At 43.3% G+C, this 14,117-nt stretch overlaps 1 protein-coding gene across 1 annotated transcript in view; it reads right to left on the minus strand.

Annotated features, from left to right (window-relative positions):
* Positions 1-13,663, minus strand: part of OSBP (oxysterol binding protein) — a 41,639-nt gene extending 27,976 nt beyond the window's left edge. The window contains exons 1-3 of the mRNA XM_003275198.3: positions 12,822-13,663; positions 7,934-8,142; positions 6,033-6,283 (exon numbers count right to left, since the gene is read on the minus strand). Coding sequence (XP_003275246.1) covers positions 6,033-6,283; positions 7,934-8,142; positions 12,822-13,183 — 822 coding nt within the window. The 5' untranslated portion in view covers positions 13,184-13,663. The remainder of the gene's footprint in view (positions 1-6,032; positions 6,284-7,933; positions 8,143-12,821) is intronic.
* Positions 13,664-14,117: the final 454 nt, after the last annotated feature.

Genomic DNA, 14,117 nt, shown 5'->3' on the forward strand with positions numbered 1-14,117 from the left:
TCTGTACATAATAGGGACCTGATAAAGTTTGCTTAATAAATAAAGGAAGGAGGCAAGAAATGTAAGCTTAAAAATCTATTCCCTGTTACAGAGAAGCTAAAAGGTAAACAGGATATTTACTCCCATGGTTTCAACCACTGCCTATAGGCTAATGGCTACTAAATCAGTAATTCTAGCCCAGCACTTACTGAGATTCAGAATAGAATATCCAACTCCCTATTCAACAGCTCAAAGTAACTTCAAAATTAACACATCCCAAAGTGAACTCATCACCTTCCGTTTTTTTCTGAGACATGTTCTTGCTCTGTCACCCAGGCTGGAGTGCAGTGGCACAATCATGGCTCACTGCAGCCTCAACCTCCCAAGTTCCAGTGATCCTCCTACCTGAGCCTCCCAAGTAGTTGGGACTACAGGCATGAGCCACAATGCCCAGCTAATTTTTGTAGTTAATATAGAGGTGGGATTCTGCCATGTTGCTCAGGCTAATCTTTCAACTCCCAGGCTCAAGTGATCCACACCTGGGACTACAGGTGTGAGGCACCACACCCAGCCTCATCAGTTTCCTATGTTGTCTCTGCTTTTCCCTTTGATGTTCCACAGTCCAACTTTCAGGGCCCTCCCAGTTGTCCAAGCCAGAAAATTAAGGGGCATCCTTCTCTTACTTTTGCTTCCTTCCTCACAGCCAGTTATCAAGTCCTATTGATTCTTCTTTAATATTTTAAAAATCTGTACATGTCTTTCCATCCTCCATACTCAGAAACAGTACAGAGTGCATACTCTGGAGTTGGACTGGTGGGGCTCAAATCACAGATCCATCCCACTATCTAGCTGTACAAATATGGGTAAGTTATTTAACCTCTCTGTGCCTCATCTTCCTTTTCCATAAACAAATAATAACAATAGAGTAACTGCCTCAAAGAGTTGTTGTTTTACATGTAAGCACTTAGAACCATATTAGGCTCACAATAAACATTCAATAAGGTGTTAGTTATTATAATTATAAGCTGGGCATGGTAGCTCACGTATGTAAAACACTTTGGAAGGCCAAGACAGAAGGAGTACCTGAGACCAGGAGTTTGGGACCAGCCTGGACAACATACAAGACCCCATCTCTATATAAAAATTAAAAAAAGATATAAAAATTTAAAAAAGAGGCTTGGTATAGTGGCTCACACCTTTAATCCCAGCACTTTGGGAGGCCGAGGCAGGCAAATCACCCGAGGTTAGGTGTCTGAGACCAGCCTGGCCACATAGCGAAACTCCATCTCTACTAAAAATACAAAAATTAGCCAGGCATGGTGATGTGCGCTTGTAGTCCCAGCTACTTGGGAGGATGAGGTAGAAGAATTGCTTGAACCCGGGAGGCGGAGGTTACAGTGAACCAAGATTGTGCACTGCACTCCAGCCTGGGTGACAAAGCAAGACTGTCTCAAAAAAAAAGTTGAGTGTAGCAGCTCTGCCTGTAGTCCCAGCTACTCAGGAGGCTGAGGATTGCGACTCACTTGAGCCTGGGTGCTCAAGGCTGCAGTAAGCTATGATGGTGTCACTGCACTCCAGCCTGGGTGAGAGAGCAATACTCTGTCTCTAAAAAAAAAAAAAAAAGAAAAGAAAAGAAAAAAAAGAAAAAGGCCGAGCACAGTGGCTCATGTCTGTAATCCCAGCACTTTGGGAGGCCTAGGCAGGTGGATCACAAGGTCAGGAGTTCAAGACCAGCCTGGCCAAGATGGTGAAACCCCATCTCTACTGAAAAACACAAAAAATTAGCCGGGCATGGTGGTGTGCGCCTGTAGTCTCAGCTACTTGGGAGGCTGAGGCAGGAGAACTGCTTGAACCCGGGAGGCGGAGGTTACAGTGAGCTGAGATCACACTATTGCACTCCAGCATGGGTGACAAAGCGAGACTCTGTCTCAAGAAAAAAGAAAAAAATTATGACTGCATCAAAATTGGTCTCATCTTCTAATCCACTACTACCAAGCTTAGTTGGTATGATCTGCACCCCTTCCCTCACAATTAACTCCTCCCAAGCCTCATGCTAGCTACTTCCTTGCTCGACTAATAGTCAATTACCAGCAGTTCCCAGACTTTGGGGAAAGCGATGGATCTGAGTATCCCATACCACTACCTGGATCAAAGCTTCTCCCTCATTCCCTTTTATTTCATTTATGTATTTATTTATTTTTGTTTGTTTTTTTTTTTTTTAAATTATACTTTAGGTTTTAGGGTACATGTGCACAATGTGCAGGTTTGTTACATATGTATCCATGTGCCATGTTGATTTCCTGCACCCATTAACTCGTCATTTAGCATTAGGTATATCTCCTAATGCTGTCCCTCGCCCCTCCCCCCACCCCACAACAGTCCCCGGAGTGTGATGTTCCCCTTCCTGTGTCCATGAGTTCTCACTGTTCAATTCCCACCTATGAGTGAGAACATGCGGTGTTTGGTTTTTTGTCCTTGCGATAGTTTACTGAGAATGATGATTTCCAGTTTCATCCATGTCCCTACAAAGGACACGAACTCATCATTTTTTATGGCTGCATAGTATTCCATGGTGTATATGTGCCACATTTTCTTAATCCAGTCTATCGTTGTTGGACATTTGGGTTGGTTCCAAGTCTTTGCTATTGTGAATAGTGCCGCAATAAACATACGTGTGCATGTGTCTTTATAGCAGCATGATTTATAGTCCTTTGGGTATATACCCAGTAATGGGATGGCTGGGTCAAATGGTATTTCTAGTTCTAGATCCCTGAGGAATCGCCACACTGACTTCCACAATGGTTGAACTAGTTTACAGTCCCACCAACAGTGTAAAAGTGTTCCTAGTTCTCCACATCCTCTCCAGCACCTGTTGTTTCCTGATTTTTTAATGATGGCCATTCTAACTGGTGTGAGATGGTATCTCACTGTGGTTTTGATTGGCATTTCTCTGATGGCCAGTGATGATGAGCATTTCTTCATGTGTTTTTTGGCTTATTTATTTTTGAGACAGAGTCTCGCTCTGTCGCCCAGGCTACAGAGTGCAGTGGTGCGATCTCAGCTCACTGCAACCTCCACCTCCTGGGTTCAAGTGATTCTTATGCCTCAGTCACCAGGTCTGGCTAATTTTTTTATTTCTTTTAGTAAAGATGGGGTTTCACCGTGTTAGCCAGGCTGGTCTCGAACTCCTGACCTCAGGTGATCCACTTGACTCGGCCTCACAAAGTGCTGGGATTACAGGTGTGAGCCACCGTGCCTGGCCTCATTCCCTTTTAGTAATACTCACTGTAATTAAAATTTGCCAGAGACAATCATATGTCAGGCACTTTGCTGAGCGCCTCACATCAATTATCTGACAAAAGCCTTTCGACAAGCCTTTGAAGTATCTACTAGTATCATTACCATTTACAGATAAGGAATTGATGTCACAGAGGATGCAGGTTGCCCCAAGTTATACACATAGGTCATACAGGCAGTTGGACAGGATGCAGGTTGCCTCAAGTTACATACATAGGTCACGGAGGCAGTTGGGACTCCAGGCCCCAAGCTCTAGCTTGCCTTTCTTCATAGGAAGACTCTCACTGCTCCTTCAGAATTTAGTTGAGGAAATTAGAGAAATTTCCTAGTCTGAGCCAAATACTTCCAAAGTGCTATAGCATAGCAGCCTGTGCTCATTTCTATCAAGTCACTTAGCATAGTCCATAATGATCCCTTTAATTCTCCATCCCTCACTAAATAGTGATCTTCCTGAGGACACGGACCATATCTGCCCTCAGCAATATCCACTAGCACAGTTCGTGGAACACAGCTCATGCTCAATAGATGGCAGATGAATATACTAAAAGTGTCAAATTTACTTCTCTGGTCAGATTCACTTAGACAGTTAGAAAAGCTCTATCCTAAGCAGTCAAGAAAACTGAAGCGGCCATAAAAAAGAACAATATCATGTCCTTTGCAGCAACATGAATGCAGCTGGAGGCCAATATCCTAAGTGAATTAATGCAGATACAGAAAAAAAAAATACATCTTCTCATTTACAAGTGGGAGCTAAACATTGGGTACACACCAACACAAAGATAGAAACAATAAACACGAGGGATTCCAAAAGTGGGGAGGAAGAGAACCAAAGGTTGAAAAACTACCTGTTGAGTACTACATTCACGACTTGGGCAACGGGATAATCAGAAGCCCAAACCTCAGCATCACGCAGTATACCTATGTAACAAACCTGCACGTGTGCCCTTCGAATCAAAAATTAAATTAATTTTTAAAGAAGTAATTGAGTGAAACATATTCTTCCTTTGATACAACTTTGCCCGTTTAGAGCTGTGATGCTCTAGCATGTTAATTTTTAACATGTGTATTATACTTAAGGCCTTGCTAGTATCATCTAAAAGGTACAAAGGAAACAACACAGGGATAAAAAAGTGTATTTTAAGCAATAACTGGCTAGGAAAAGGGCACAGGCAGTGCAACAAGAGAGTAAAGAATGAAAACAGAACTCACCTCTGAATTCCAAGAGATCATTCCCTTTAACACAAACTCCGGACACTTAGAACTTAGGGAAGAATTTCCCCAAGGAACAAAGATGAGTACATTTTCAAGACAAAAATTGAAACTAAAATTTTAGTTTTATAAAGGGATGCTTTACTTAGCAAAATTTTTACATCAGGGTAAAAAAAAAATTATGGATTGGGGTGTTCACCTGATTTGGATAGAAGGTGGCATTCACTCTCAGACCATTGTGCCAAGTTGTTTTATTTAAAAAGTATACGTATTTACTATTTAATTGACTGTATGACTTAATGAGGTTTTCCTGATCACAAGGGGACTGGAAAACCAGACACAGAGTCTCCAGGAATACATGACCAGACATGAGAAACACAAGCACCATGACTGGCTGACTGGTCAGTCCTAGGAGATAATCTTCCCGCAGTCCCTAAGTGGAGAATGTAATTTGTCTTTTTACCTTCTGTGAATCACAGCACTGAACGAAGTGTTAAACACATCAGAAAAATGATGTTAAAATAAAGTTTATCCAACTTTCTATTAAGTAAGAAAGGGGTTAAATGAGAAAAATGATACTTTCCCATGGTCATGGGAAAGTCTGGCACTAGAGAGATAATTTCACCCCATTTAATTAGGAAAAAAAAAAATCTACCCCGCATAATTTCTCACAGAGTACCCTTCTCACTTATGAAATGCCTTTGAATGTTTTTATGCAGAAGGTAACTAAAACAACCTGCCAGGCGAGAATCAGTAGAGGAAAAGCAGCACTGTTTAAACCATGTATTCATTTCATACGTATCAATACATCGGTAATACCAGGGGTGCTCTGTTTACTCAGAGTCTTGTACCCAAGCAGCTAAAATGTTCTGCAAACCAACAACAGCCACCCAAGTTAGGAGTCATAAGGAGGCTGAAGTTTTACCACTCTTTTTAAAGAAAGGCGCCCAAAGTTGAATATTTTGTCTTATCACCAAAATTATCCTTGAATTCAAGGACTAAAGATGGGAATAACTAGTATTATAAGGTTCTCACTAGTACCTGATCTAGCCTCCACTTACCACCCTTTATGCCTGAATGCATTAGTAAAGTAAGGAGATGACTCTAACTTAAAGCTCAAAGAACATGACAATGGAAGGGACTCAGGGAGATCTTTTAGTTCCAACAGATGAAATGAGACAAAAATAAATAAATAAATAAATAAATAAATAAATAAATAAATAAAATCACGACCTAGAGAAATTAAGGGACTCAGCTAATACTAATCAGATGTCCTAGTGGTTGCAGAGCAGTCAGTGAGGGAACCCTGGACTCCTGATTCCCAGCTGAAGCAAAGACCTCCTGATCACTTGAGCAGAGCATGAAAGTCATTCAATCTGTACAGCCTGTTCTATTTCATGCAGTAAACAATGTAACTTAAAGCCCTTGAGCAGTGAAGCAGGCCCTAATGTTCTGTGCTTTATCAATTACAATTTTTAGGCATTTGGGGAAAATTATGTTTCAAAGAGGGAATGAATCAAAAAGCAACAGACACCATCTACACTCACGTTGATCATGGCATTGGATGTTATCCTAAATAGTGTGGCTCGTTCGTTGACCTGTTTGATCTTTTCATTGCTCTCAGCAGGCAACTTCAGGGACTCCAGCTCACTGAGGGAACGCTGCAGAGCTGTGCCATGCTTAGCTATCAAGTCATTGCACGTGCTCAAGTCCTCTACTTTGCTGGAGAGGGTCCGAAGTGTATTCTGCAGCTCAGTCTTGTCAGTTTGTGAGACAGACTCTTCATCTCCTGATTCATCTGCAGGAATGAAAAGAAAGGTTATATGATTCCAGAGCCAGGAGTGAGAGTTGGAACCCTACCTACTCTGTCCAGAAACAAACCAACATTCCTCATGCTGTGTGCATTCTGACTCACTGAAAACTTGCCATTACCAGATGGTTTCTCTATAGTGTGGTCCACCGATCACCTGCACCACAAACACCCCAGGTCCTTCTTAAAGGGGCAGAGTCTCTAGGCCCACCCCTAGAGACTTTCATTTAGCTGGTGTGAGGCAAAGCCCAGGAATCTGCCTTTCTAATAAGCTGCCCAGGTAACTGACACACACTGAAGTTTGAAAACCACTGACCTACAAGACAGAATGGAAAAGCTGAAAGGCTCTTGGAATTGGGAATTAATTACTGAGCTCTTTAACTCTAGCTTGAGGATTCCTATCTAGTCCAAGCTAACTATTACTGCAAATCCACTATCATCTGATAGGTGACTGATGGGACCTATATTAAATGAGTTGAGAATCACAGTCTAGCATTTTGTAGACAAAGTCCACATCACAAAAAAGGCCATTAATTTGTCTTCTGAAAGAGAGCTCAGAAACTTTATGACTAAAGCCACCATGAAAAGAATGCAAAAACTCACTTTAAATAGCTCTCCAATAATAAGTCAAGTACAGAAGCTATGTTGTACCTCTCACACTCAACACTTTGTAACTGCAAAGTGCTTTTCTAGCAGTGTCACTTCCTTTGGAGGAGCTAACATCGGCACTGAAAGCAAGAAAAAAAAAAAAAGAGAAAAGACCTGTCCTTTCTGCTAGACAGAGAGATGGGGCCAAAGTCAAAATATAACTTACTACCAAACAATTTACAAACCAATGAATTCTCCTTTCACTGATGAATGAACATACAGTATGGGAAATGACAGGGGATAAGATAACAAAGTCAGCAGATGACCATCTTGGTCAGTTCTAGGTAAACAAGCTCAGTATGATTAAACTATCAATATATCAGCAGAAAATCCTACCATTTTCCTTGAAGAATAATCAAAACATAACTTGATTGCTCCTTTTAGTTAACTAATGCAGCAAAATGAAGATTTTTCATAGAAAATATCACATTTACAGTTTTTGGCAGTCTCCTAAAATTGTTTCAACTTAACTAACAAAGAGTTAAGTAAGAAGGTATCAGGAGAAAAAGAAGGTATCACGAATAGATCCAAATTCTGAGGTATAATATTCCCAAGACTGACCCACCAATAAAATAATTATTTCTCAAAATTTTAAGGTAGCCAATTAAAAGGCAAAAGAACAACTGTCATGCCTCTAGGACAGAATTTTTCAAACTTGGCCAGATAATTCTTTGTTTTGGCAGCTGTTTGGTATATTATAGGAGGTTCAGCAGCATCCCAGGCCTCTACTCTCTAGATGCCATAGCACCTCCCTCCCTTAGCTGTGACAACCAACAATGTCTCCAGACACTGCCAAATGTCCCCTGGGGAAGAGAATCAACCCTGGTTAAGAACCATCACTCCAGCAGAAATACTGCATGAAGATGAGAAGCTTGAGACCTCTAGGAAATAGGTGATAATCAAATGACAAAGCATAATGATGACAAACAAAATCTGTGCATAAAAGGGGCAAACAGAAAGTTCCCCAGGCAGGTGTTCTTTGCTCCTGACCTGACTCTGCCAGCATCTTCACAGCTTTGGCCTTGGCCAGTTCCAGGGCCGTCACCCAGCGCTGCCGCTCAACTTCTGAACTAGCTTTCAGATGGTAGGTCTGAGCACCCCCATTGGAAATGATGAAGTTGCAGGAGTCCTCCACGGTGATGTTGGCTGTGGCGAGGTTGATGGTACCACGGCAGGTATGTCTCATTTCTGCCTTTGATCTGTAATAACAAGACAAAGACAATTTAAACAGAAAATTGACGGTTTATCTTTATCACATTCCATTTCTTTTCTTAACTCTGAGCTCCCTGAAAATATGATAGTCTTAGGAATCAGCAAGTTCTGGTCCCTCAAACGGGTCCCTAAAATTCAAGAAACAATTAGTGGGGATTTCCTTTCAGAGCCTGTAAGTGTTGTTTCTGAGTCAGATTTTTTTTTTTTTGCTTTGCTGTCCCTCTTACCATTTTCTTTTTAGAAATAGGCTTTACAGGCCGGGCGCCTGTAATCCCAGCACTTTGGGAGGCTGAGGTGGGCGGATCACCTGAGGTCAGGAGTTCCAGACCGGCCTGGCTAACATGGTGAAACCCTGTTTCTACTAAAAATCCAAAAAATTAGCCAGGCGTGGGGGCGTGTGCCTGTAATTCCAGCTACTCAGGAGGCTGAGGCAGGAGAATCGCTTGAACCTAAGAGGCGGAGGTTGCAGTGAGCTGAGATCCCAGCATTGCACTCCAGCTTGGGCAACAAGAGCGAAACTCCGTCTCAAAAAAAAAAAAAAAAAGAAAGAAAGAAAGAAATAGGCTATACTGAGGTATAACTACATGCAGTGTTAATTTAGCAATTTTAAAGGTACAACTCAATGAGTGTTGACAAATGTACACAAGTGCATAACCATCACCACAATCAAGATGTAGAACATTTCTATCATCTCAGTAAGTTCCCTCATGCCCTTCTGCAGTCAGGAATTATCTTTTACTTAGCAAGTTATAATTATAAATTGCCCTATAACCTCATGCAACAGTCTCATTTCCTAAGAATAGCTCCATTTTATATATACCAAACCATCTCGCTCCTGACTGTAACTCAGCCCAAATAAGAACTCAGCCCAATGTTACACCATGCTTAGAATTATATCGCAGAAGTGTAAAAAAAGCACCCTTAAATGTTTAGAGTATTAAATATTGGCTATGGTTCAAATGATACAAAATAAGAATAACTAGCTTTCTGGGGAAGTAAAAAGGAATCACCAAGTGTTTTAATCTTTCTGGAATATGTTCATTCCTAAGGTCCACCATACTCTACTGGTGGGAACTCCTAAGCCATCTATTAATAGCTAGGAAAGATTCAGCAGATCTGCTCTCAGAGAACTGGGTGTAAAAATTTTCCCAATCTCTAGTGACTGACAGTTCTATTAATAGACTAACTTTTGAACTTTACAGCATTACTTGGTGACAAGCTATAAGACACTTCACATAAAATACCAAGCTTCACATAAAATATCAAGCTTCTAGCACAATCGAGTGTCTAACACAAACTGTGTCATTTCCCTACCACCCGCTGGTTTATGCCCAGGAACCTGCATGTTGAGACTGCAGTTTTCCCTGTCCAAATTGGAACACAGAGGTCAAAGTCCTTTGCCAACTGCCACAGTACAAAGCAGAGCCATTTCCCTTTTAGTGGAGTCAAGCAGCCAAACACACCTGGCATATCCAGAATTCCTGCATGCCAGAAATGGCACACACCCCATAAGGTTTGGTGTATTTGAGAAAGTCTGGAAGACAGGTTTGTTGTCGTTCAATTTCTCACATGAACTGTTCTTCCTTCCTCAAATGCACACTTGAATAGTATGGGAAGGCCAGAGGGGTCTCAATGGACTGGGCCATTTTCCATCTCCTGCACCTGCCACACTGTAACATGAATCCGTTTTTTCTATTCTTACCTCCCCACCCCCAAGCTTCAGTTACATTATGAATAATGCAGGCTGAATTACAGATGCACAGCTGACAGGCCAGCTCGCTCATGTTTCCTACTCCAAGTATACTACTTGGACCTTCCTCCACATTCCTCCTTATTGGAGCTTTTCAGAAACCACTTCTTAGGAATCTCTTCTGCCTGGGTCATCATTGTAAACTAAAGAAGTTTCTCATATTACAAAAAGTCTGTAGCAGTTTAAAAAATACCAAGGAACTCTGGGAGTAAGGCAGGCTTGATCTCGGAGCTCTTGGTTTTGGGCAGATACACTTATGATTATAAATGATTAGTGCAGAAGCTGGAAAGACATGACTCTCAGGGTACAAGATAGCTTCTTCAGGCACTACAATATTAGGTGGTATTTTCTGGCCAGAAAGTTCTTCCCTGAAAAGGCTAGCTGAAATAGTAATTCAATCTCTAGAAGCTAGCCAGGAAAACTAATACTATGGCCTGTCACAATGTTTCTGGGAGAGCTGGGATTCTATATAAGGTTTTAAGTAATGGGACATCTAAGTAACTGGGTACATAAGGAAGCCCAGGATAGGTAAAGGAAGTGGTTTGCCAAGGCCTATTAGGACAGCTTATCTGAGGATGGGTCTAGGAAGTACACAATCCCACTTAAAAGGAAAACAGTATTTTGGAAACAGCATATATAAGAAACTGCAGGTTTTGGAGGTATGAAAAGCAGGAGGAATGACAACTTGTCTAAATAATTCTTGGAGGAAGATGAGGACCAGAAGAATCCTGCAGGAAAAAATAAACTGCCAGTATACTTGATAGGAAGTATTTCAGTGCAATTTTGAAGGTAGTGCACAGATTGATAACTCTGGATCCCGCTGGTTTGTTTATAGGTGGGACCATCTAAGTTGACTAGTGCAGGCCTATGGCGTATTTCCCAATATGTGGTTTGGTATGTTTTGGAAGGAGTTTTATATGTAGTCAGACAGGTACCACTAGCTCTTGTAAGGGAGAAGTTAAAAGTGGTAACAAATATTTAAAGAGACAGCAACATATAACTTATTTTAGTGTCTAAGATCACTATTGATCAACACTAGTACTGATCAAAGAATCAACTGGCCTGGAAAGTGGATCTGGTAAGAACTCGGATGAGAAATGACCACATATGAAGGCCCTGAGGTGATATACAATTTTTGAAAATGCAAAAACAGTATTAATATTGACTTGCGACACAAGTCAGGATATAAATCAATTAAACATTAAAATGATGGTCAATAATAACAGGAAAACATGAACTTGAATGAGAGAAAAATCTGGGGAAATTAAAATTTTAGATTTGTAATCTAAGTTTAAATGGATGGTCCTGGATAAGTAGTTAGAAAGGGTTATAATTAAAATCAATTCTGAATACAGTAATGCAAATGAAATATACAATTATTCACAACTGTTGATTAAGCAGTGAGGATGCGCTATCTAAGGCATTTTGCCCTGTAAGAGGACAGCTAAAAATGTGTTCCTGCCAACAACCTCCAACTCCCACCTTCAATTTCTCCTCAAAATTCTCTAAGAGCCAATACAGTGGAGTTGATGGAAAAGAGACTTGTTCAGCCTCTCTGGGTAGCAGAATGATTCCTGGTGAAGGAAAAGAAATATAGAGTGAGCTGCTCTTCAACATCAGTGTTTTGGGTCTCAAAGAGGACGGTCTCCGGAAAAAAATATTTCAATTGGAATGTCATTAAGCTAAATATCCCTTAAAGGAGACTTTTATACTTTTTGCATAAAATACACATAGTAAGCATGATCCATAAAATTACTTGCTATTGATAAGCAATTATCTCTGTAACTGACTGATTCATTTAACACTAACCTGAGTTTTAGGTTAGATTAGTGCGAACAGAAGTAGTTTCAAATCCCAACTCCTCCAAAACCTTGGGAAAGTTGCCCATGCTAAGTCTGTTTTCCTCATCAGTAAGATGGGAATATTTCCCAACTCCTAGGGTTGTTGTTGGGAGTCAACAAAACACTGTAATGAAATACTGTATATAAAACACCTAGACACATTGTCCAGCCCTCAGGAGATGTTTACGCCCTGTCCCCAAATCACCTATCTTAACTCCTCTATCCATTTTAGCCCAAAAGCATGCTATGGGATGGCCAGGTTAGGAGTCACCACAAATATGTATTAAACAGTCCGAAATAAACCTTGTTGAACAGAAGTAATCATACCAAAGACACGGATTCTTCTTTTAATACAAGTTAATCCTAACTAACCAAAAAAATCACAGAAATACCGGATAAAACACTTAATCATTTCCACGGGAGGAGGTGGGGCAAGCAAAAATAAAAGCAGCACCGGGGTGCACATCTCCATTCTGGGCTGTCCAGAGGCGAAAGCATATGCAAAGTCTTGGAGAGATAAGACAGAAAGGGGACGGAATACCGAAGTCACCCTGTGTGTGTGATGTCCTTGTGTCTGAATGTGAAGGGAGCAAGGACGGGCACATCAAGAGCTACGAATAACCTTGAGTTTTGGAGACTGGGCACTGACAGCTAAAACTTGGGACTTCCACTGTAAGTTCCTTGGGAGGAGTGCCTCGGGTTTGCTCTGCTGTATGTGTTCCCTTAGTACCTACACCAGTGCCTTCCTTGCAGAATTAATAATTGCACCCATGTGCGGTGGAAATACAATGGAAGAACAGACGCTCTCCATACAACTGCTGACTGGAAAGGCTGGGAGCGAAGGGAAGACAAGGCACCAAGAGTGGGTAACCCGAGGGGAGGGCAGGTGCACGTCCAGGGGCTTTTCACTTTCGTGACAGTGGGCTCCGACCCCTAGGCTGTCAATCCGCACAGATGACGAAAAGGGGCCTGGGGCAACCCTGGCTGCGGTGCCGGCTGGTGGTAATGCGGGCGCTGGGACTGCTGTCAGCGATTGGGGAGACAAGGTGAGCGACGGCGCCCCGGAAGCAGTTACCTGTAGTAGCTCAGGAGCCCGTTGCTCAGCACGAACCACCGCCGCTGGTAGCCTTTGATATAATTGGTCCATTTGAAGAGCCAGCCCTCTCGAGCCGAGCCCGAACCCCCAGCGCCCGAGCCGCCCGAGCCCCCAGTCGGCGGCGCAGGGGCCGGGCCAGCCGCCGCCACTCCCCCGGCCCCCTGGCCCGGGCCTCCCGCCGCCGCCGCGACCACCGTCCCTGACGCGGCCCCGGAGCCTGGCCCCGCATCTCCGCGGCCGCCGCCTCCTCCCACCAGTGGGGGACCGGCGCCGCCGCCGCCAAGTGCTGCAATGGCTGCCGGGCCTGGCCCCACAACTCCTCTTAGCTCCGTCGCCGCCATGAGCCGCCGCCGCCTGGAGATACAGGACCGGAACCGCCTACGAGAGCCGCCGTCGCCGCCCGGAGCGCCCCACACGGATACCGCATCAGCCACCGTCGCGCAGCGTCCCCGCCCCGCCAGGCCAGCCGCGGGGAGGAGGGATCGGCCGCCGGGAAGAAGAACGTCGATTGGTGCCGCTGAGTGTCACTTGAGGAAGACCCTGCGGACATTGGCATTTCTCTCGGGCCTGTCAATCTACAGCACCCAGTGAGAGCCTGGGGTGGGACGCGTCCGCCAGACCCGCCGTTGATTGGTTCAGATAAAGGCCAATCAGACTTTTGGGGAAGTTCATTGGTGCTTTCCTGAAGTTTCCAGCGCGCAGGGAGGACGGGAGAATGCGGAGTGCCCGGCCAATCTGATCGCCGATTGGCTGGTGTTTCCGCCATTCATTTCAGTTTATGCTCCTGTCACTGCCACGTCACCCCCTCCCATCACTCTTCTCATCATCCTTTTCCGCCCTTATGGATTGGTGGTTGGTATCAGCTGCTTCACCTTTTCTACCATTTACTGAACGAGTTGAGGAAAAAGGGAAGGAGTCTCGTCTTTACATCCTTATTTTCTTTTTTTATTGGTTGGCACCTATGCCACTCACGTGGTGGAGAGGCGGGGCAATAGTTGGAGATGATTGGTTGTGAGACCTTGGCTGTGAAAGCAGCATTGCTGACCAATGAGAGAGACCTAATGAGAGATGGGCAGGCCGGGGCAACCAATGAAATACGAGAAGAGCGCTTGGGGGCGTGTCCGCCTGCTTTCAGCCTTTGGGAAGTTGGTGGGAGGTGAAAGTGACTCGGCCTCTTAAAAGCGTTTTTTTGACGTGGGTGTGATGTCGTGTTCTGTTTTTCTGAATTAAGACCTTTGTAGCTTCTTGTTAGGAAGAACCTGGAGGACAGAGTAA

Source organism: Nomascus leucogenys, chromosome 4 (genome assembly GCF_006542625.1).
Source record: "Nomascus leucogenys isolate Asia chromosome 4, Asia_NLE_v1, whole genome shotgun sequence".
Lineage (NCBI taxonomy): Eukaryota > Metazoa > Chordata > Mammalia > Primates > Hylobatidae > Nomascus > Nomascus leucogenys.